Below are 22,796 nucleotides of genomic sequence, written 5' to 3' on the forward strand. Positions count from 1 at the left end.
CCACATCACCACCCGGACAGCTGATGAAACGGAGTATTTCTGAGTATTTCTGTCTGTAATAAAGCCCTTTCGTGGGGAAAAACCAATTCTGATTGGCTGGGCCTGGCTCCCAAGTGGTTGGGCCTATGCCCTCAGACTGGGGCGAAGGTTCACCTTCCAACAGGACAATGACCCTAAGCACACAGCAAAGACAACGCATGAGTGGCTTCGGGACTCTGAATGCCCTTGAGTGGCCCAGCCAGAGCCCGGACTTGAACCTGATTGAACATCTCTGGAGAGACCTGAAAATAGGTGTGCAGCAACGCTCCCCATCCAATCTGACAGAGCTTGAGAGGATCTGCAGAGAAGAATGGGAGAAACTCCCCAAATACAGGTGTGCCAAGCTTGTAGTTTCATAACTAAGCAGACTAGAAGCTGGAATCACTGCTTCAACAAAGTACTGAGTAAAGGGTCTGAATACTTATGTACATGTGATATTATTATTATTTATTTAAAACAATTCTAAAAATCAGTTTTTGCTTTTTCATTATGCGTTATTGTGTGTAGATTGATGAGGGAATAAGGCAGTAAAGTAATGTCATGTGTGCTCCCTCTCCGGCCTCTAGGTCACCAGGCTGCTCGAGATGGCGCACACCTGTTACCGTCATCACTCACCTGGACTCCATCACTCCCCTGATTACCTTCCCTATATCTGTCACTCCCTTCGGATCCTTCCCTATATCTGTCACTTCCCTGATTACCTTCCCAATATCTGTCACTCCCTTCGGTTCCTCTCCTATATATGTCATTCCCTTTGGTTCCTCCCCCAGGCGTTATTGTTTCTGTGTCAGTTCTGTGCGTTGTCCGTGTTTATTATTTTGTATTATGTGTTTATTTATTAAAACACTCACTCTCTGAACTTGACTCTCAGAGAACATCGTTACAGAATAACGTCTCACCTACGGGAAGCATCAGGGAGTGTTTTTAGTTTTTTTGTGTCAGGTGGAATGACGTTGGGTCCGGGAGCCACTACAGGTTTACATGCCTCCGCCGGCCTGTCAGTCTTTCAAGCCTTCGCCAGATCTCCAGGCTCCCCTGACTCCGCCGGCTCGTCAGTCTCCCAAGCCTTCGCCGGATCTCCAGGCTCCCCTGCCTCCGCCGGCTCGTCAGTCTTTCAAGCCTTCGCCGGATCTCCAGGCTCCCCTGCCTCCGCCGGCTCGTCAGTCTTTCAAGCCTTCGCCGGATCTCCAGGCTCCCCTGCCTCCGCCGGCTCGTCAGTCTTTCAAGCCTTCGCCGGATCTCCAGGCTCCCCTGCCTCCGCCGGCTCGTCAGTCTTTCAAGCCTTCGCCGGATCTCCAGGCTCCCCTGCCTCCGCCGGCTCGTCAGTCTTTCAAGCCTTCGCCGGATCTCCAGGCTCCCCTGCCTCCGCCGGCTCGTCAGTCTTTCAAGCCTTCGCCGGATCTCCAGGCTCCCCTGCCTCCGCCGGCTCGTCAGTCTTTCAAGCCTTCGCCAGATCTCCAGGCTCCCCTGCCTCCGCCGGCTCGTCAGTCTTTCAAGCCTTCGCCAGATCTCCAGGCTCCCCTGCCTCCGCCGGCCTGTCAGTCTTTCAAGCCTTCACCAGATCTCCAGGCTCCCCTGCCTCCGCCGGCTCGTCAGTCTTTCAAGCCTTCACCAGATCTCCAGGCTCCCCTGCCTCCGCCGGCTCGTCAGTCTTTCAAGCCTTCACCAGATCTCCAGGCTCCCCTGCCTCCGCCGGCTCGTCAGTCTTTCAAGCCTTCACCAGATCTCCAGGCTCCCCTGCCTCCGCCGGCTCGTCAGTCTCTCAAGCCTTCACCAGATCTCCAGGCTCCCCTGTGTGGCTGAGAGTGTGTGGGTAACAAAGTGTTGTGGATGTGTTTCTGGCTTGTTATGAGTGGGACTTAGCAAACAGGCCATCTCCACTCTATCTTGCTTAACACTACAAGAGAGTCAAATCAAAGGAAATCAAATGTTATTGGTCACATACACATGGTTAGCAGATATTAATGTGTAGCGAAACGCTTGTGCTTCTAGTTCCGACCGGGTAGTAATATCTAACCAGTAATCTAACGATTTCACAACAACTACCTTATACACACAAGTGTAAAGGAATGATTAAGAATATGTACATATAAATATATGGATGAGCGATGGCCAAACAGCATAGGCAAGATGCAGTAGATGGTATAGAGTACAGTATATACATATGAGATGAGTAATGTAGGGTATGTAAACATTATATAAAGTGCCATTGTTTAGGGTGACTAGTGATACATTTATTACATCCAATTTTTTTCATTAAAGAGGCTAGAGATTGAGTCAGTATGTTGGCAGCAGTCACTCAATGTTAGTGATGGCTGTTTAACAGTCAGATGGCCTTGAGATAGCAGCTGTTTTTCAGTCTCTTGGTGCCAGCATTGATGCACCTGTCCTGACCTCGCCTTCTGGATGATAGCGGGGTGAACAGGCAGTGGCTCGGGTGGTTGTTGTCCTTGATTATCTTTTTGGCCTTCCTGTGACATCGGGTGGTGTAGGTGTCCTGGAGGGCAGGTAGTTTGCCCCCGGTGATGTGTTGTACAGACCTCTCTACCCTCTGGAGAGCCTTACGGTTGTGGGTGGAGCAGTTGCCATATCAGGCGGTGATACAGCCCGACAGGATGCTCTTGATTGTGCATCTGTAGAAGTTTGTGAGTGTTTTCGGTGACAAGCCACATTTCTTCAGCCTCCTGAGGTTGAAGAGGCGCTATTGTGCCTTCTTCACCACACTGCCTGTGTGGGTGGACCATTTAGGTTTGTCTGTGATGTGTATGCTGAGGAACTTAAAACTTTCCACCTTCTCCACTACTGTCCCGTTGATGTGGATAAGGGGTGCTCCCTCTGCTGTTTCCAGAAGTCCACGATCATCTCCTTTGTTTTGTTGAGGTTGAGTGTGAGGTTATTTTCCTGACACCACACCATCGTTACGCACGTGTGTGTGTGTGTGTGTGTGTGTGTGTGTGTGTGTGTGTGTGTGTGTGTGTGTGTGTGTGTGTGTGTGTGTGTGTGTGCTCGCAGTATATGCCTGTACAGTCTTTTCAAAAAGGGCAAAAATCTCTTCCAAATAAATCATCTTCACCCTCCTCAGCCCACACCAGTCATCCATCACATCCACAACACTTTGTCACCCACACACTCTCAGCCACACACTCTCATTGACACCCTGTTCTCTCACAGACTGTTACTCTGACACAGTTCTCCTCCTAGACTCCTCTGTCCCAGCCTGTCAATCAGGCAGGTGTGGCGTCTCCTCTCCTCTCACTGACAGCTGTGACAGGGCAACCATGTCCCCGGTCACGGAACAGTCACTCTGTGGTCTTCAAAGTCTCTCCTCTATAGGGCCCTGGAAGTCTACTGCGTTCACACAGACCGACAACCAGGGCATTGGGTTTATGTCAGCTTGATGAACACACACATCCTAACCCCTCCTAACTCCTCCTAACCGCTCCTAACCCCTCCTAACTCCTCCTAACCCCTCCTAACTCCTCCTAACTCCTCCTAACCCTTCCTAACTCCTCCTAACCACTCCTAACCCCTCCTAACTCCTCTTAACTCCTCTTAACTCCTCTTAACTTCTTGCGGATCAGTGGGACGCGGATCACTTCCTGCGAAATTGCAGAGCGCCAAATTCAAATTAAATTACTATAAATATTACACTTTCATGAAATCACAAGTGCAATACATCACAATAAAGGTTAACTAGTTGTCAATACAGCTGCTGTGTCAGATTTCAAAAAGGCTTTCTGGCGAAAGCAAACCATTTGATTATCTGAGGACAGCGCCCAGCACACAAATGCATAACAAATTATTTTCAACCAGGGAGTTGCGACACAAAAGACAGAAATAGAGATATAATATATGCCTTACCTTTGAAGATCTTCGTTTTCTATCCAAATCTACCAATTATATGCATATTATAGCTTCTGGGCCTGAGTAGCAGGCAGTTTACTTTGGGCACGCTTTTCATCCGGACGTCAAAATACCGCCCCCAATCCCAAAGAAGTTAACTCCTCCTAACCCCTCCTAACTCCACCAAATGTAACTCCACTCTTCTCCTCTTACAGGTACACTGCTTCATGTAGTTTTTTCCCAGAGCTCTGTCCAGTCCCTATCCACAGAAATAGAGAAAGGGGGGGCACACAGAGAGAGAAAGAGACAGACTTCTCTCTACTGTCATTTACCTGCTAATAACACATAGCTTTCTAATGGGCCTGGCATTCTTAGATTGCCTCCAGCTTATTTTTTTATTGAACGTTTATTTAACTAGGCAAGCCAGTTAAGAACAAATTGTTATTTACAATGACGGCCTACACCGGCCAAACCCGGACGACGCTGGGCCAATTGTGCACAACCCTATTGGACTCCAAATCAGTTGTGATACAGCCTGGATTCGAACCAGGGTGTCTGTAGTGACACCTCTATCACTGAGATACAGTGCCTTAGACCGCTGCGCCACTCAGGAGCCCTTTATTTGTTAGAGGGTGACCCGAAGCACACTGAGCGAGGCTTTGACAATCACTGTAAGGATGGAGACTTTAATTCATCTAGCACTACAGTACTAGATGAGTCACTCTCAAGCACTGCTGCCGCAGGATAGAACGTTTTTAAACAAATTAGAATGGAACTGAAATGGAGAAGAACCATCCAAACGAAATGAGGAGGGGTGAACAATGGGACGTTCTTATATTTTGATATACAGTGCCTTGCGAAAGTATTCGGCCCCCTTGAACTTTGCGACCTTTTACCACATTTCAGGCTTCAAACATAAAGATATAAAACTGTATTTTTTTGTGAAGAATCAACAAGTGGGACACAATCATGAAGTGGAACGACATTTATTGGATATTTCAAACTTTTTTAACAAATCAAAAACTGAAAAATTGGGCGTGCAAAATTATTCAGCCCCCTTAAGTTAATACTTTGTAGCGCCACCTTTTGCTGCGATTACAGCTGTAAGTCGCTTGGGGTATGTCTCTATCAGTTTTGCACATCGAGAGACTTAATTTTTTTCCCATTCCTCCTTGCAAAACAGCTCGAGCTCAGTGAGGTTGGATGGAGAGCATTTGTGAACAGCAGTTTTCAGTTCTTTCCACAGATTCTCGATTGGATTCAGGTCTGGACTTTGACTTGGCCATTCTAACACCTGGATATGTTTATTTTTGAACCATTCCATTGTAGATTTTGCTTTATGTTTTGGATCATTGTCTTGTTGGAAGACAAATCTCCGTCCCAGTCTCAGGTCTTTTGCAGAGTCCATCAGGTTTTCTTCCAGAATGGTCCTGTATTTGGCTCCATCCATCTTCCCATCAATTTTAACCATCTTCCCTGTCCCTGCTGAAGAAAAGCAGGCCCAAACCATGATGCTGCCACCACCATGTTTGACAGTGGGGATGGTGTGTTCAGCTGTGTTGCTTTTACGCCAAACATAACATTTTGCATTGTTGCCAAAAAGTTCAATTTTGGTTTCATCTGACCAGAGCACCTTCTTCCACATGTTTGGTGTGTCTCCCAGGTGGCTTGTGGCAAACTTTAAACAACACTTTTTATGGATATCTTTAAGAAATGGCTTTCTTCTTGCCACTCTTCCATAAAGGCCAGATTTGTGCAATATACGACTGATTGTTGTCCTATGGACAGAGTCTCCCACCTCAGCTGTAGATCTCTGCAGTTCATCCAGAGTGATCATGGGCCTCTTGGCTGCATCTCTGATCAGTCTTCTCCTTGTATGAGCTGAAAGTTTAGAGGGACGGCCAGGTCTTGGTAGATTTGCAGTGGTCTGATACTCCTTCCATTTCAATATAATCGCTTGCACAGTGCTCCTTGGGATGTTTAAAGCTTGGGAAATCTTTTTGTATCCAAATCCGGCTTTAAACTTCTTCACAACAGTATCTCGGACCTGCCTGGTGTGTTCCTTGTTCTTCATGATGCTCTCTGCGCTTTTAACGGACCTCTGAGACTATCACAGTGCAGGTGCATTTATACGGAGACTTGATTACACACAGGTGGATTGTATTTATCATCATTAGTCATTTAGGTCAACATTGGATCATTCAGAGATCCTCACTGAACTTCTGGAGAGTTGTTTGTTAAAAAAGTTTGAAATATCCAATAAATGTCGTTCCACTTCATGATTGTGTCCCACTTGTTGTTGATTCTTCACAAAAAAATACAGTTTTATATCTTTATGTTTGAAGCCTGAAATGTGGCAAAAGGTCGCAAAGTTCAAGGGGGCCGAATACTTTCGCAAGGCACTGTATATACAGTATGGAATGCCAATAGTGTGCAAAGCTGTCAACAAGGCAAAGGGTGGCAACTCTGACGAATCTCAAATATAAAATATGTTTTAATTGGTTTAACACTTTTTTGGTTGCTACATGATTCCATATGTGTCATTTCATAGTGTTAATGTCTTCACTATTATTCTACAATGTAGAAAATAGTAAAAATAAAGAAAAACCCTGGAATGAGTAGGTGTTCAATCTTTTGATTGGTACTGTATATAATGCTCTCCTCCACCTTACGCCCCCCACCATCAAGCCCTTAGTGCACTGCAGAGGGATGATGGTGGGGGGCTTAGGGAGGAGGAGAGCCCTTAGTGCACTGCAGAGGGATGATGGTGGGGGGCTTAGGGAGGAGGAGAGCCCTTAGTGCACTGCAGAGGGATGATGGTGGGGGGCTTAGGGAGGAGGAGAATGCTTAATGCACTGTAGAGGGATGATGGTGGGGGCTTAGGGAGGAGGAGAGCCCTTAGTGCACTGTAGAGGGATGATGGTGGGGGGCTTAGGGAGGAGGAGAGCCCTTAGTGCACTGCAGAGGGATGATGGTGGGGGGCTTAGGGAGGAGGAGAGCCCTTAGTGCACTGCAGAGGGATGATGGTGGGGGGCTTAGGGAGGAGGAGAGCCCTTAGTGCACTGTAGAGGGATGATGGTGGGGGACTTAGGGAGGAGGAGAGCCCTTAGTGCACTGTAGAGGGATGATGGTGGGGGGCTTAGGGAGGAGGAGAGCCCTTAGTGCACTGCAGAGGGATGATGGTGGGGGGCTTAGGGAGGAGGAGAGCCCTTAGTGCACTGCAGAGGGATGATGGTGGGGGGCTTAGGGAGGAGGAGAACGCTTAATGCACTGTAGAGGGATGATGGTGGGGGCTTAGGGAGGAGGAGAGCCCTTAGTGCACTGTAGAGGGATGATGGTGGGGGGCTTAGGGAGGAGGAGAGCCCTTAGTGCACTGCAGAGGGATGATGGTGGGGGGCTTAGGGAGGAGGAGAGCCCTTAGTGCACTGCAGAGGGATGATGGTGGGGGGCTTAGGGAGGAGGAGAGCCCTTAGTGCACTGTAGAGGGATGATGGTGGGGGGCTTAGGGAGGAGGAGAGCCCTTAGTGCACTGTAGAGGGATGATGGTGGGGGGCTTAGTGAGGAGGAGAGCCCTTAGTGCACTGCAGAGGGATGATGGTGGGGGGCTTAGGGAGGAGGAGAGCCCTTAGTGCACTGTAGAGGGATGATGGTGGGGGGCTTAGGGAGGAGGAGAGCCCTTAGTGCACTGTAGAGGGATGATGGTGGGGGGCTTAGGGAGGAGGAGAACGCTTAATGCACTGTAGAGGGATGATGGTGGGGGGCGTAAGGTGGAGGAGAGCCCTTAGTGCACTGCAGAGGGATGATGGTGGGGGTGGGGGTATGGCACCTGTGAGGTATGGGATCTGTGAGGTATGGGACCTGTGAGATATGGGACCTGTGAGATATGGGACCTGTGAGATATGGAACCTGTGAGGTATTGTATCTGTGAGGTATGGAATCTGGGAGGTATGGAATCTGAGAATTATGGAATCTGAGATTTATGGGACCTGTGAGTTATGGGATCTGTCAGGTATGGGATCTGTGAGTTATGGGACCTGTGAGGTATGGGACCTGAAAGTTATGGGACCTGAAAGTTATGGGACCTGGGAGTTATGGGATCTGTGAGTTATGGGACCTGTGAGTTATAGGATCTGTCAGGTATGGGATCTGTGAGGTATGAGACATTTGAGGTATGGGACCTGGAAGTTACGGGACCTGAAAGTTATGGGATCTGTGAGGTATGGGACCTGTGATGTATGGAATCTGTGAGTTATGGGACCTGTGAAGTACGGGACCTGTGAGTTATGGGATCTGTATATGAAACCATTAGGACGGATACTGTGGGTATGGCAGTGTGTAGGAGAAGAACAGCTTATCATCTGTGTACACACACACACACACACACACACACACACACACACACACACACACACACACACACACACACACACACACACACACACACACACACACACACACACACACACACACACACACACACACACACACACACACACACACACACACACACACACACACACACACACACACACACACACACGATACTGAAGCATGGGACGGCAGGGTAGCCTAGTGGTTAGAGCGTTGGACTAGTAACCGGAAGGTTGTAAGTTCAAATCCCCGAGCTGACAAGGTAATCTGTCGTTCTGCCCCTAGACAGTCATTGAAAATAAGAATTTGTTCTTAACTGACTTGCCTAGATAAATAAAGGTAAAATAAACACACACACACACAGACACACACGATGCTGAAGCATAGGTTATAGCATAGCCTGCTGGTTCTGCAACAGCTAGGAGGCATCATGGTCATTTCATAATGTATTGATATCTGTGTGGGACAAGTGGAGGGTTACGCACATGCATACGCACGCGCACACACCAAGTACTTCACCTCAGACTCACCTGGCAGAAGACAGGTTTGTATTTGTCTGAGAACAGGAGGGTCAGCTCTTCTGAGTCGTACTCCTGGGGCAGCCGGTCCACACAGAGGCACTTAGAGTGGAGGTGGTGACCCGCAGTCAACTGGTTCACATCTGTCCATTGGACCATGACCGCACGTTCCCCCTCTGGTCGCCCCAGTAGCTCCGACCGCGCCCGCGACGCTGAGTCCTTCTTCATGTATTCCACAAAGCCGTAGCCCTTGGAGTGTCCGGTGAGCTCGCTGTAGACCAGGAAGCAGCGCTCGATGTTTCCGTAGGAACGGACTAGGTCCTCCAGCTGCTGGGCAGTAAAGGTGTGGGGCAGGTTGGTGAGGCAGAGCAGACTGTCTGTGGGCTGGAGCTGCACTGTGATGTCCCGGCTGCGCACCATACTCTGGTGGAGGGAGCGGATGGCATCCTGAGCCTGGTCACCGTTCAGCAGGGTCACAAATGCTGGAGGGACACGGATAGGGGCGCATAGAGACAGGGACGGAGGCAGGGACGCACGGAGACAGGGGGACACAGAGAAAAGGACGGAGACAGGGTACATAGGGACAGAGACACAGAGACATGGACACACAGAGACAGGGATGGAGACAGGGACGCACAGAGACAGGGATGGAGACAGGGACGCACAGAGACAGGGACGGAGACAGAGGGACACAGAGAAAAGGACGGAGACAGGGTACATAGGGACAGAGACATGGACACACAGAGACAGGGATGGAGACAGGGACGCACAGAGACAGGGACGCACGGAGACAGGGGGACACAGAGAAAAGGACGGAGACAGGGTACATGGACACACAGAGACAGGGACAGAGACACAGAGACATGGACACACAGAGACAGGGATGGAGACACAGAGACATGGACACACAGAGACAGGGACAGAGACACAGAGACATGGACACACAGAGACAGGGATGGAGACAGCGACACGGACAGGGATGCACAGAGACAGGGACGGAGACAAGGATATGGACACAGAGACATGGGACATGGACAGGAAGACACAGACATGGACATGGACAGTGAGACATGGACAAGGAGACACAGACATGGACAGGAAGACACAGACATGGACAGGGAGACATGGACAAGGAGACACAGACATGGGCAGGAAGACACAGACATGGACAGGGAGACATGGACAAGGAGACACAGACATGGACAGGAAGACACAGACATGGACAGGAACATGGACAGAGACACAAACAAGGAGACATACAGCCAGAGAAACACAGAGACACACAGAGATACACAGAGAGAAAGTCCCACATTAGCTGGGAGCAACCTGGAAATAATCCACTCACTGACAGACATATTTAACCTGCTTCTAAACACACATTGACAAAACATCATGCTAGATCACTATGACAGGGGAGGCGTTTACAACATCACAGGCCAATAAACATGGCTAATCAAACCTGAACCCTTTCAAACTAATGCTAACAGCCCGAAACAACGGTCCCCCCCCTCTCACCGACACGCCAGTGCAGTGATTCATGGGCCGTGAAATGAGGCGGTAATGAATTGATATGGAATGTGTAGCGTAGCTAAAATATCCCTCAGCCGAGCGAGGGCTGTAGTGATAGCAGCTTCTGTCTGACAGACTGACTAGCTGGCCAAAACACGTGACTGCTGATTTAAAAACACATCTAAATAAACTTCATTTGAGAGTGCTGGTCATCTTCTTCATAAGTGACTAAATGATTGTTAAACCTGCTAAACAGTTGGTGTCTGTGGTAGGTCTGTGTTGAATATTCAGTTTAATTTAGTTGAATTTATTTGCACCAAAGAAAACGAGTGATAAACATCAATACAGGTACAAAAATGTATTAAAAAAGTGGTGTGCAGGTGTGGCTGGAGGACTGTGAAAACAGATAACAAAACCTACTGATTATAAATGAACTGATCAGTAAAAAAATCACTGAGTGGAAGTACTATATCTAAATCTTTTTTTTCTTTTTTTTAAACCTTTATTTAACTAGACAAGTCAGTTAAGAACACATTTTTATTTACAATGATGGCCTAGGAACTGCCTTGTTCAGGGGCAGAACGACAGAATCTTTCATGGCTAATACTGGCATTATCAGGAGAGGGAGAGGGATTTGGGTGCTGTCGAGTTATGACTAAGGATTTGAGAGACACCGGCACAGTTTAGCAGTGATCCCACTGATGTCTGATGAAACTGATGGTGGTGCTGAACCCAGAGCACTAATGTGATTCCAGGATTGTTCTGTCAGATAACACCAGAGAGGACCTCTCTCCCACGTCCCACCCGTCGGCTGCTACAACTCCCAGCTCCATGTGCACAACTTCACATTCCATTAAAGCGTTAATGCACGCCGTCCGCCATCCTGCCCTGCAACCGCCCGCACAGAAATCAATTAACTCAACACTCTAATACTCAAACTGCATAATGGATCTATTTCTCTGAGCTGAGATGGTATTCTGGGCATACTGCGGTGAGCACAGTAACATCCCACTGAGAGTAGCCTGTATATTGTCTTAGGCAGACTTTATGCCCCCTCTGAAGCTTTCCCTCTCTTTCTGTGTTTCTCTTTCTCTCTTTATTTCTCTCTCTCTCTCAGTCTTTCTCTTTCTCTCCCTTCATCAAACAATACACTCCAAGAAGTGGTGGCTTACTAAATGGAACACCTCTGCTCAATATTTTCTTAATGTGAGAGAGTGGAGTGGAGGAATGGAGGGAGGAGTGGAATGGAGGGAGGATGGGAGGAATGGAAAGAGGAGGGGAGGAATGGAGGGAGGAGGGGAGGAATGGAGGGAGGAGGGGAATGGAGGGAGGAGGGGAGGAATGGAAAGAGGAGGGGAGGAATGGAGGGAGGAGTGGAGGAATGGAGGGAGGAGTGGAATGGAGGGAGGAGGGGAGGAATGGAAAGAGGAGGGGAGGAATGGAGGGAGGAGTGGAGGAATGGAGGGAGGAGTGGAATGGAGGGAGGAGTGGAGGAATGGAGGGAGGAGTGGAATGGAGGGAGGAGGGGAGGAATGGAAAGAGGAGGGGAGGAATGGAGGGAGGAGGGGAGGAATGGAGGGAGGAGGGGAGGAATGGAGGGAGGAGCGGAGGAATGGAGGGAGGAGCGGAGGAATGGAGGGAGGAGGGGAGGAATGGAGGGAGGAGGGGAGGAATGGAGGGAGGAGGGGAGGAATGAAGGGAGGAGTGGAGGAATGGAGGGAGGAGGGGAGGAATGGAGGGAGGAGGGGAGGAATGGAGGGAGGAGCAGAGGAATGGAGGGAGGAGGGGAGGAATGGAGGGAGGAGGGGAGGAATGGAGGGAGGAGGGGAGGGAAGAGGGGAGGAATGGAGGGAGGAGGGGAGGAATGGAGGGAGGAGGGGAGGAATGGAGGGAGGAGGGGAGGAATGGAGGGAGGAGGGGAGGAATGGAGGGAGGAGGGGAGGAATGGAGGGAGGGGTGGAGGACAGCTAAAACGTCTTAAATAGTTTACATAATAATCTTATAATACAGAGGCGTTCCAGAAGCTGCTGACAGGTTTTCAGGTTAAACGTTTCTCTCCAAAATACAAAGAGGCTCTTAATTACAGGGCTTGGCTTCAAAACGTAGCGATTGAATTGTATTTCTATAAGGACTGTGTATGGCAAGAAGAACGTAAGGAAAGAAAGACAGGGAATCTGTTGTGGAATCATCTCATAGCCTACAATTCTACATACCATGTTTCCTTGTGAAGTCGCTAATTAAAAACCCAGGACACTAAGGAGGACAGCGATGACTACTGTATGAATCACATTGTGTAGAACACAGGGCTTTGTCACCTACTATGCTCCTGTCAATACCGTACTGTAGATGACATCCTCTCTGTTTCTTCACTATGGCCATGTTTGTACTCCATGTACCCAACAGATGGTATCACAGGATGGGAACATGCCCCAACCCACATTAACACTCCTCTTCGTCCACATCACTGAGAACTTCTAATGGACCAACACCACCACTCGTGTCAAGAGGGCACAACAGCGTCTTTACTTCCTAACGTGGCTGAAGAAATTCGGTATGCCATGTGTATCCTGTACATTTGACTAACAAACAGGCAAGGCCCAGCTAGAAGGACAGTCCCAGAGTTCAGACCATGGCTGTAATACACACAGATGATTTGTTTTTCCTCATACCCTTTTGTTGCCGTTGGAAGCTCAAACTAGGCCCCGCCTGCTGATTTACAGCACGTCAATTAAAGGAGCAAAGCTATAGGCAAAGCCTTGTCTCTCTCTGCAAACACACACAATCTGGATATAAACACACAGAGACGTAACAGACACGTGTCAACAGAACAAGGTCAACTCAAGTCTAACTCTTTCAAAGCAAGAATGAATGTTTTCTCTCCACAAACGTAGACCTGGCGTCTCTTTCTCTCCCTCCCTGACAGCTAACATAAAGCTCAGAGAGAGAAATGTACACGCTTCACTGTTATCACAAACTGTTCATCAGAGCAGCACTTTAATTTGCATCTCTCCTCAGCGACCCTGAGGTCTAAAGTAATGTGTTCTGCACACTCACACTCTTCACTCAGCCCCATCACTTACTGCTGACCCCCAGTTCCAGGCCCTCTAGCCCCCATCCTCTCTCAGCCTCTCCTTCCCCCCAGCACCAGCCCCTCTTAGACCCCATCCTCTCTCAGCCTCTCCTCCCCCCCAGCTCCAGCCCCTCTAGCCCCCATCCTCTCTCAGCCTCTCCTCCCCCCCAGCTCCAGCACCTCTAGCCCCCATCCTCTCTCAGCCTCTCCTCCCCCCCAGCTCCAGCCCCTCTAGCCCCCATCCTCTCTCAGCCTCTCCCCCCCCCAGCACCTCTAGTCCCCATCCTCTCTCAGCCTCTCCTTTCCCCCAGCTCCAGCCCCTCTAGCCCCCATCCTGTCTCAGCCTTTCATTCCCACCAGCTCCCTCTAGCCCCCATCCTCTCTCAGCCTCTCCTCCCCCCCAGCTCCAGCCCCTCTAGCCCTCAGCCTCTCTCAGCCTCTCCTTCCCCCCAACTCCAGCCCCTCTAGCCCCCATCCTCTCTCAGCCTTTCCTCCCCCCAGCTCCAGCACCTCTAGCCCTCAGCCTCTCTCAACCTCTCCTTCCCCCCAGCTCCAGGCCCTCTAGCCCTCAGCCTCTCTCAGCCTCTCCTTCCCCCCAGCTCCAGCCCCTCTAGCCCCCATCCTCTCTCAGCCTTTCCTCCCCCCAAGCTCCAGGCCATCTAGCCCTCAGCCTCTCTCAGCCTTTCATCCCCCCCAGCTCCAGGCCCTCTAGCCCCTATCCTCTCTCAGCCTTTCATCCCCACAGCTCCAGGCCTTCTAGCCCTCAGCCTCTCTCAGCCTTTCATCCCCCCAGCTCCAGGCCTTCTAGCCCTCAGCCTCTCTCAGCCTTTCATCCCCCCAGCTCCAGGCCTTCTAGCCCTCAGCCTCTCTCAGCCTTTCATCCCCCCAGCTCCAGGCCTTCTAGCCCTCAGCCTTTCATCCCCCCAGCTCCAGGCCTTCTAGCCCTCAGCCTCTCTCAGCCTTTCATCCCCACAGCTCCAGGCCTTCTAACCCTCAGCCTCTCTCAGCCTTTCATCCCCCCAGCTCCTGGCCTTCTAGCCCTCAGTCTCTCTCAGCCTTTCATCCCCCCAGCTCCAGGCCTTCTAGCCCTCAGCCTCTCTCAGCGTTTCATCCCCCCAGCTCCAGGCCTTTTAGCCCTCAGTCTCTCTCAGCCTTTCATCCCCCCAGCTCCAGGCCTTCTAGCCCTCAGCCTCTCTCAGCCTTTCATCCCCCCAGCTCCAGGCCTTCTAGCCCTCAGCCTCTCTGAGCCTTTCATCCCCCCAGCTCCAAGCCTTCTAGCCCTCAGTCTCTCTCAGCTCCTTCAGCCCCCATTCATGAGTGGCCAGAAAGTGGCATACTCATTCCACAGCTCGTTCCACAGCTTCCCTACCTCCCTGCCACATAATTTCCATCACTCACTTTCTCTCCCTGCTCTCCCTAACTCAATCCTTCTCCTCCTCTCTCTCTTCCCTCCTCGTCTATGCTAGTCTGATGTCATTAGAGTTTAAAAAGTCCCTGAATAGCCCTCTGAACCATATCATAGAATCTAACGCCCATGCCACCACAACCTGAAAATATCACTCCCCCATCACACCAGAGACAGCTTCCTTCCCCTTCGTGTAGAGACTGAAACTAGTCTGTCTATATGATCTGTTAACCACAATAATACTCTAGATAAGTAGAGAGGACACATATGCCATCTGCTCTCTAATTTAGACTGTCAACAGTGTTAAGGCCATTGATGGGAAACCCATAGCTCAGGTCAGGGGGACAGTAAACTGTTGATGCTACAGCAGAAACATGGTAAGAGACTGAGTGGAAATGTAGTCTGTTCGGGACCCCTGGGCTATGATAAACCTGGTAGTGTACGGGCAGAGTCCTGAAGGGAGGACCTCTCTGTTCAGGACCCCTGGGCTATGATAAACCTGGTAGTGTACGGGCAGAGTCCTGAAGGGAGAATCTCTCTGTTCAGGACCCCTGGGCTATGATAAACCTGGTAGTGTACGGGCAGAGTCCTGAAGGGAGGATCTCAACATAATAATTTAGTCTCAGGGGTCTTTGTGCGCTTCAGACCTGTTGACTCTGATAACCCACTGCAAACGGTCAGCACAGTGTGTGGCTGGATAGATGGGGATGTTGTGTGTGACTCAGTGGTGCAAGTCAGACTCAACACACACACACCTGCTGTTTGTAGAGATAACACCAGAGAGGATGATAGGGCTGGGTGTGAGACTGCCAAGTGTTCCTGTGACAACTGTTGTTTTGTCACTATCATAACCAAAACTGGCTTCATCACCATCATCCTCATCATCATCATTACCAATACTGGCTCCATCGTCATCATCATCATCATTACCGATTATCTCTTCATCATCAGCATCCTCATCATCATTACTAATACTGCCTTCATCATCATCATCATCATTACCAATACTGGCTTAATCGTCATCATCATTACCGATACTGGCTTCATCATCATCATCTTCATCATCATTACAGATACTGTCTACATCATCCTCATCATCAGCATCCTCATCATCATTACCGATACTGTCTTCATCATCCTCCTCATCATTATCATCATCATCATCGATACTGCCTTCATCATCATCATCATCAATACTGCCTTCATATTCATCATCATCATTATCAATACTGCCTTCATCATCATCATCATCAATACTGCCTTCATATTCATCATCATCATCATCAATACTGCCTTCATCATCATCATCATCATCATTACCGATACTGTCTTCATCATCCTCCTCATCATTATCATCATCATCATCGATACTGCCTTCATCATCATCATCATCAATACTGCCTTCATATTCATCATCATCATTATCAATACTGCCTTCATCATCATCATCATCATCATCATCATTATCAATACTACTTTCATTCTCATCATCATCATTACCAATACTGTCTTCATCTTCATCATTACCAATACTGCCTTGATTTTCAGCATCATCATTACCAATACTGCCTTCATTCTAATCATCATCATTACCATTACTGTCTTCATCATCATCATCGATACTGTTTTCATAATCATCATCGTCATTATCAATACTGCCTTCTTCATCATCATCATTACCAATACGGCCTTAATTTTCATCATCATCATCATCATTACCAATACTGCCTTTCTCCTCATAATCATCAGTACCAATACTGCCTTCATCATCATCATCATCATGACCTTCTAAACTTCCAGTTAAAACACAGACAGGCTCTTTAGTTTATCAAGGAGAGGTGTTGTGAAGAGGTCGAATAGCTTAATTAACGACCTGCACAGCACTGAGCCTATTGTTACCTATTTAAATGGGACTGTCTCAGGAAGATGAAACAATAGAAGAAGACAGAGCCCTATAGGAGAACTCTCAGGTTTGATTTCCTGGGTCCAAACAGAGCTCCATCAAATACTATGAAACTAGGAGCAGTGTCATGGAGAAGCAAATCAATTAGACAGCGGAGTGTGACACACAGAGTAAAACACAAATCCCATTGTTTTGTCCAGGTTGAGATAATAGGGACTTAACAGGGAACACCTTGCAAACTATGAGTTGGCTACTGAATGGGATCATTCCAAACAGAACATATCTATCACATAGCACACACGGCCTGGCATGGGCACGGCCTGGCATGGGCACGGCCTGGCATGGGCACTGCCTGGCATGGGCACTGCTGCCCTCAATTACAGCTACTGACTCACACAGAACAGATGGACAGATGACGATGGAGACAGAGAGAGAGGGAAAGAGAGACAGAAATAACAAGAGGGAGAGATAGGGAGAAAGCGAGAGAAAGAGGGAGAGATCTGCCTGCAGTTGTCCTCCGGGGCAATTACAGGGCTGAGAGGTCTCAAGTGGTATTGTCACTAAGAGCTGAGTTATAGACAAGTAGACCCATAATGGCTCTATCTGTTAAGGAGAAAACTCACCAGACCGATTGTCAGTGTGCACATTACGGGCCATTCGTTGGCTGTTCGTTGACTTGCTATCGGTGCTGTGTGCTAGCGGGACCACCCACCCGTTTCTTCTATTTCTACATTACATACTTTTAGATTTGTGTTGTGAATTGTTAGATATTACTGCACTGTTGGAGCTAGAAACACAAACATTTCACTACACCCGCAATAACATCTGCTAAATATGTGTATGCGACTAATACAACTCGATTTGATAAATGTCAAATCAGTTTGCTAAGTACTCGAGGCCGGCAGACGCTTGACAATCCTACCGGTCTGTCGGTGCCTTTAGTTTGTGGCAAATTTCCAGGAGTCAAAGCATTTAGATAAAGCGTCTTTGTTGATATTATACAATAACAGGGGAAAGGGCTAGTCAGAACATTGCCCTCTCAGAAACAGATGTGGTTCTATAAACATGTAGCATCTTTAGGTCATTGGCTAGTAGAAACCGCATGGATGTGGAGCTTCAGTACATTGGGTTATATAATGGGATGTTGCAGGCTGCCAGATACATGGCCGGCCCGCTCATTATGCAGCCGCTTAAGGTGGTAGATTGTCGAGGGTGGCAATTTCTGAGCAAAACTCACATAATTCTGCCCTAAAACAAAAACAATTTCTCTTAACCAGTGGCATATGGGCTTTTTAGGTGAGCGCTGATGCCGTCCTTTGATAAGCAGTGCCCACTTTGTCAAAAGCAGGGGCGCAAAATATTTTGCTTGAATGGCAAAGACCGGCCCTGGCCAGATAGGATACAAGCGCTCCTTCTTCAAGCAATGTACTTGACTTTCATAGCACACTGTTCATATTCCTGTATCTTTACAGTGCCTCTTCCTGTCTCTTTACAGTTCCTCTTCCTGTGTCTTGACAGTGCCTCTTCCTGTCTCTTTACAGTTCCTCTTCCTGTCTCTTTAGTTCCTCTTCCTGTCTCTTTACAGTGCCTCTTCCTGTCTCTTTACAGTTCCTCTTCCTGTCTCTTTACAGTTCCTCTTCCTGTCTCTTTACAGTTCCTCTTCCTGTCTCTTTACAGTGCCTCTTCCTGTCTCTTTACAGTTCCTCTTCCTGTCTCTTTACAGTGCCGCTTCCTGTCTCTTTACAGTTCCTCTTCCTGTTTCTTTTTACAGTGCCTCTTCCTGTCTCTTTTTACAGTGCCTCTTCCTGTGTCTTTACAGTGCCTCTTCCTGTCTCTTTACAGTGCCTCTTCCTGTCTCTTTACAGTGCCTCTTCCTGTTTCTTTACAGTTCCTCTTCCTGTCACTTTACAGTTCCTCTTCCTGTCTCTTTTTACAGTCCCTCTTACTGTCGCTTTACAGTTCCTCTTCCCGTTTCTTTACAGTGCCTCTTCCTGTCTCTTTACAGTGCCTCTTCCTGTCTCTTTACAGTTGCTCTTCCTGTCCCTTTACAGTGCCTCTTCAAATCTCTTGACAGTGCCTCTTCCTGTCTCTTTACAGTGCCTCTTCAAATCTCTTGACAGTGCCTCTTCCTGTCTCTTTACAGTTCCTCTTCCTGGCTCTTCCTGTCTCTTCACAGATCCTCTTCCTGTCTCTTTACAGTTGCTCTTCCTGTCCCTTTACAGTGCCTCTTCAAATCTCTTGACAGTTCCTCTTCCTGTCTCTTTACAGTTCCTCTTCCTGTCTATTTACAGTTGCTCTTCCTGTCCCTTTACAGTGCCTCTTCAAATCTCTTGACAGTGCCTCTTCCTGTCTCTTTACAGTGCCTCTTCAAATCTCTTGACAGTGCCTCTTCCTGTCTCTTTACAGTTCCTCTTCCTGTCTCTTTACAGTTCCTCATCCTGTCTCTTTTTTCAGTTCCTCTTCCTGTCTCTTTACAGTGCCTCTTCCTGTCTCTTTACAGTGCCTCTTCCTGCCTCTTTACAGTTTCTCTTCCTGTTTCTTTACAGTTCCTCTTCCTGTCACTTTACAGTGCCTCTTCCTGTCTCTTTTTAAAGTGCCTCTTACTGTCGCTTTACAGTTCCTCTTCCCGTTTCTTTAAAGTGCCTCTTCCTGTCTCTTTAAAGTGCCTCTTCCTGTCTCTTGACAGTGCCTCTTCCTGTCTCTTCACAGTTCCTCTTTCTGTCTCTTTACAGTCCCTCTTCCTGTCTCTTTACAGTTCCTCGTCCTGTCTCTTTTTTCAGTTCCTCTTCCTGTCTCTTTACAGTTCCTCATCCTGTCTCTTTTTTCAGTTCCTCTTCCTGTCTCTTTACAGTTCCTCATCCTGTCGCTTTTTTCAGTGCCTCTTCTTGTCTATTTACAGTTCCTATTCCTGTCCCTTTACAGTGCCTCTTACTGTCGCTTTACAGTTCCTCTTCCCGTTTCTTTAAAGTGCCTCTTCCTGTCTCTTTACAGTGCCTCTTCCTGTCTCTTTACAGTGCCTCTTTCCTGTCTCTTTACAGTGCCTCTTCCTGTCTCTTTACAGTGCCTCTCCTGTCTCTTTACAGTGCCTCTTCTTGTCTCTTTACAGTTCCTCTTCCTGTCCCTTTACAGTGCCTCTTCCTGTCTCTTGACAGTGCCTATTCCTGTCTCTTTACAGTGCCTCTTCAAATCTCTTGACAGTGCCTCTTCCTGTCTCTTTACAGTGCCTCTTCCGGTCTCTTTATACAGTGCCTCTTCCGGTCTCTTTACAGTGCCTCTTTCTGTCTCTTTACAGTTCCTCTTCCTGTCTCTTTACAGTGCCTCTTCCTGTCTCTTTACAGTGCCTCTTCCTGTCTCTTTACAGTGCCTCTTCCTGTCTCTTTACAGTTCCTCTTCCTGTCTCTTTACAGTTCCTCTTCCTGTCTCTTTACAGTTCCTCTTCCTGTCTCTTTACAGTGCCTCTTCCTGTCTCTTTACAGTTCCTCTTCCTGTCTCTTTACAGTGCCGCTTCCTGTCTCTTTACAGTTCCTCTTCCTGTTTCTTTTTACAGTGCCTCTTCCTGTCTCTTTTTACAGTGCCTCTTCCTGTGTCTTTACAGTGCCTCTTCCTGTCTCTTTACAGTGCCTCTTCCTGTCTCTTTACAGTGCCTCTTCCTGTTTCTTTACAGTTCCTCTTCCTGTCACTTTACAGTTCCTCTTCCTGTCTCTTTTTACAGTCCCTCTTACTGTCGCTTTACAGTTCCTCTTCCCGTTTCTTTACAGTGCCTCTTCCTGTCTCTTTACAGTGCCTCTTCCTGTCTCTTTACAGTTGCTCTTCCTGTCCCTTTACAGTGCCTCTTCAAATCTCTTGACAGTGCCTCTTCCTGTCTCTTTACAGTGCCTCTTCAAATCTCTTGACAGTGCCTCTTCCTGTCTCTTTACAGTTCCTCTTCCTGGCTCTTCCTGTCTCTTCACAGATCCTCTTCCTGTCTCTTTACAGTTGCTCTTCCTGTCCCTTTACAGTGCCTCTTCAAATCTCTTGACAGTTCCTCTTCCTGTCTCTTTACAGTTCCTCTTCCTGTCTATTTACAGTTGCTCTTCCTGTCCCTTTACAGTGCCTCTTCAAATCTCTTGACAGTGCCTCTTCCTGTCTCTTTACAGTGCCTCTTCAAATCTCTTAACGGTTCCTCTTCCTGTCTCTTTACAGTGCCTCTTCCTGTCTCTTTACAGTGCCTCTTCCTGTCTCTTTACAGTTCCTCTTCCTGTCTCTTTACAGTTCCTCTTCCTGTCTCTTTACAGTTGCTCTTCCTGTCCCTTTACAGTGCCTCTTCAAATCTCTTGACAGTGCCTCTTCCTGTCTCTTTACAGTTCCTCTTTCTGTCTCTTTACAGTTCCTCATCCTGTCTCTTTTTTCAGTTCCTCTTCCTGTCTCTTTACAGTGCCTCTTCCTGTCTCTTTACAGTGCCTCTTCCTGCCTCTTTACAGTTTCTCTTCCTGTTTCTTTACAGTTCCTCTTCCTGTCACTTTACAGTGCCTCTTCCTGTCTCTTTTTACAGTGCCTCTTACTGTCGCTTTACAGTTCCTCTTCCCGTTTCTTTACAGTGCCTCTTCCTGTCTCTTTAAAGTGCCTCTTCCTGTCTCTTGACAGTGCCTCTTCCTGTCTCTTCACAGTTCCTCTTTCTGTCTCTTTACAGTTCCTCTTCCTGTCTCTTTACAGTTCCTCATCCTGTCTCTTTTTTCAGTTCCTCTTCCTGTCTCTTTACAGTGCCTCATCCTGTCTCTTTTTTCAGTTCCTCTTCCTGTCTCTTTACAGTTCCTCATCCTGTCGCTTTTTTCAGTGCCTCTTCTTGTCTCTTTACAGTTCCTATTCCTGTCCCTTTACAGTGCCTCTTCAAATCTCTTTACAGTGCCTCTTCCTGTCTCTTTAAAGTGCCTCTTCCTGTCTCTTTACAGTGCCTCTTCCTGTCTCTTTACAGTGCCTCTTCCTGTCTCTTTACAGTGCCTCTTCCTGTCTCTTTACAGTGCCTCTCCTGTCTCTTTACAGTGCCTCTTCTTGTCTCTTTACAGTTCCTCTTCCTGTCCCTTTACAGTGCCTCTTCCTGTCTCTTGACAGTGCCTCTTCCTGTCTCTTTACAGTGCCTCTTCAAATCTCTTGACAGTGCCTCTTCCTGTCTCTTTACAGTGCCTCTTCCGGTCTCTTTATACAGTGCCTCTTCCGGTCTCTTTACAGTGCCTCTTTCTGTCTCTTTACAGTTCCTCTTCCTGTCTCTTTACAGTGCCTCTTCCTGTCTCTTTACAGTGCCTCTTCCTGTCTCTTTACAGTGCCTCTTCCTGTCTCTTTACAGTTCCTCTTCCTGTCTCTTTACAGTTCCTCTTCCTGTCTCTTTACAGTTCCTCTTCCTGTCTCTTTACAGTGCCTCTTCCTGTCTCTTTACAGTTCCTCTTCCTGTCTCTTTACAGTGCCGCTTCCTGTCTCTTTACAGTTCCTCTTCCTGTTTCTTTTTACAGTGCCTCTTCCTGTCTCTTTTTACAGTGCCTCTTCCTGTGTCTTTACAGTGCCTCTTCCTGTCTCTTTACAGTGCCTCTTCCTGTCTCTTTACAGTGCCTCTTCCTGTTTCTTTACAGTTCCTCTTCCTGTCTCTTTTTTCAGTTCCTCTTCCTGTCTCTTTTTTTTCAGTTCCTCTTCCTGTCTCTTTTTACAGTGCCTCTTCCTGTCTCTTTTTACAGTCCCTCTTACTGTCGCTTTACAGTTCCTCTTCCCGTTTCTTTACAGTGCCTCTTCCTGTCTCTTTACAGTGCCTCTTCCTGTCTCTTTACAGTTGCTCTTCCTGTCCCTTTACAGTGCCTCTTCAAATCTCTTGACAGTGCCTCTTCCTGTCTCTTTACAGTGCCTCTTCAAATCTCTTGACAGTGCCTCTTCCTGTCTCTTTACAGTTCCTCTTCCTGGCTCTTCCTGTCTCTTCACATATCCTCTTCCTGTCTCTTTACAGTTGCTCTTCCTGTCCCTTTACAGTGCCTCTTCAAATCTCTTGACAGTTCCTCTTCCTGTCTCTTTACAGTTCCTCTTCCTGTCTATTTACAGTTGCTCTTCCTGTCCCTTTACAGTGCCTCTTCAAATCTCTTGACAGTGCCTCTTCCTGTCTCTTTACAGTGCCTCTTCAAA

General features: G+C 48.1%; 1 protein-coding gene across 2 annotated transcripts in view; it reads right to left on the reverse strand.

The window, feature by feature from the left end:
• raver2 (ribonucleoprotein, PTB-binding 2) overlaps positions 1–22,796 on the reverse strand; it is a 195,871-nt gene that overhangs the window by 107,568 nt on the left and 65,507 nt on the right. For both annotated transcript variants that reach the window (XM_036978624.1, XM_036978623.1), the window contains exon 3: positions 8,784–9,253. In XM_036978624.1, coding sequence (XP_036834519.1) covers positions 8,784–9,253 — 470 coding nt within the window. The remainder of the gene's footprint in view (positions 1–8,783; positions 9,254–22,796) is intronic.

The sequence above is a fragment of the Oncorhynchus mykiss genome, chromosome 5 (genome assembly GCF_013265735.2).
Source record: "Oncorhynchus mykiss isolate Arlee chromosome 5, USDA_OmykA_1.1, whole genome shotgun sequence".
NCBI classification, from domain to species: Eukaryota; Metazoa; Chordata; class Actinopteri; order Salmoniformes; family Salmonidae; genus Oncorhynchus; species Oncorhynchus mykiss.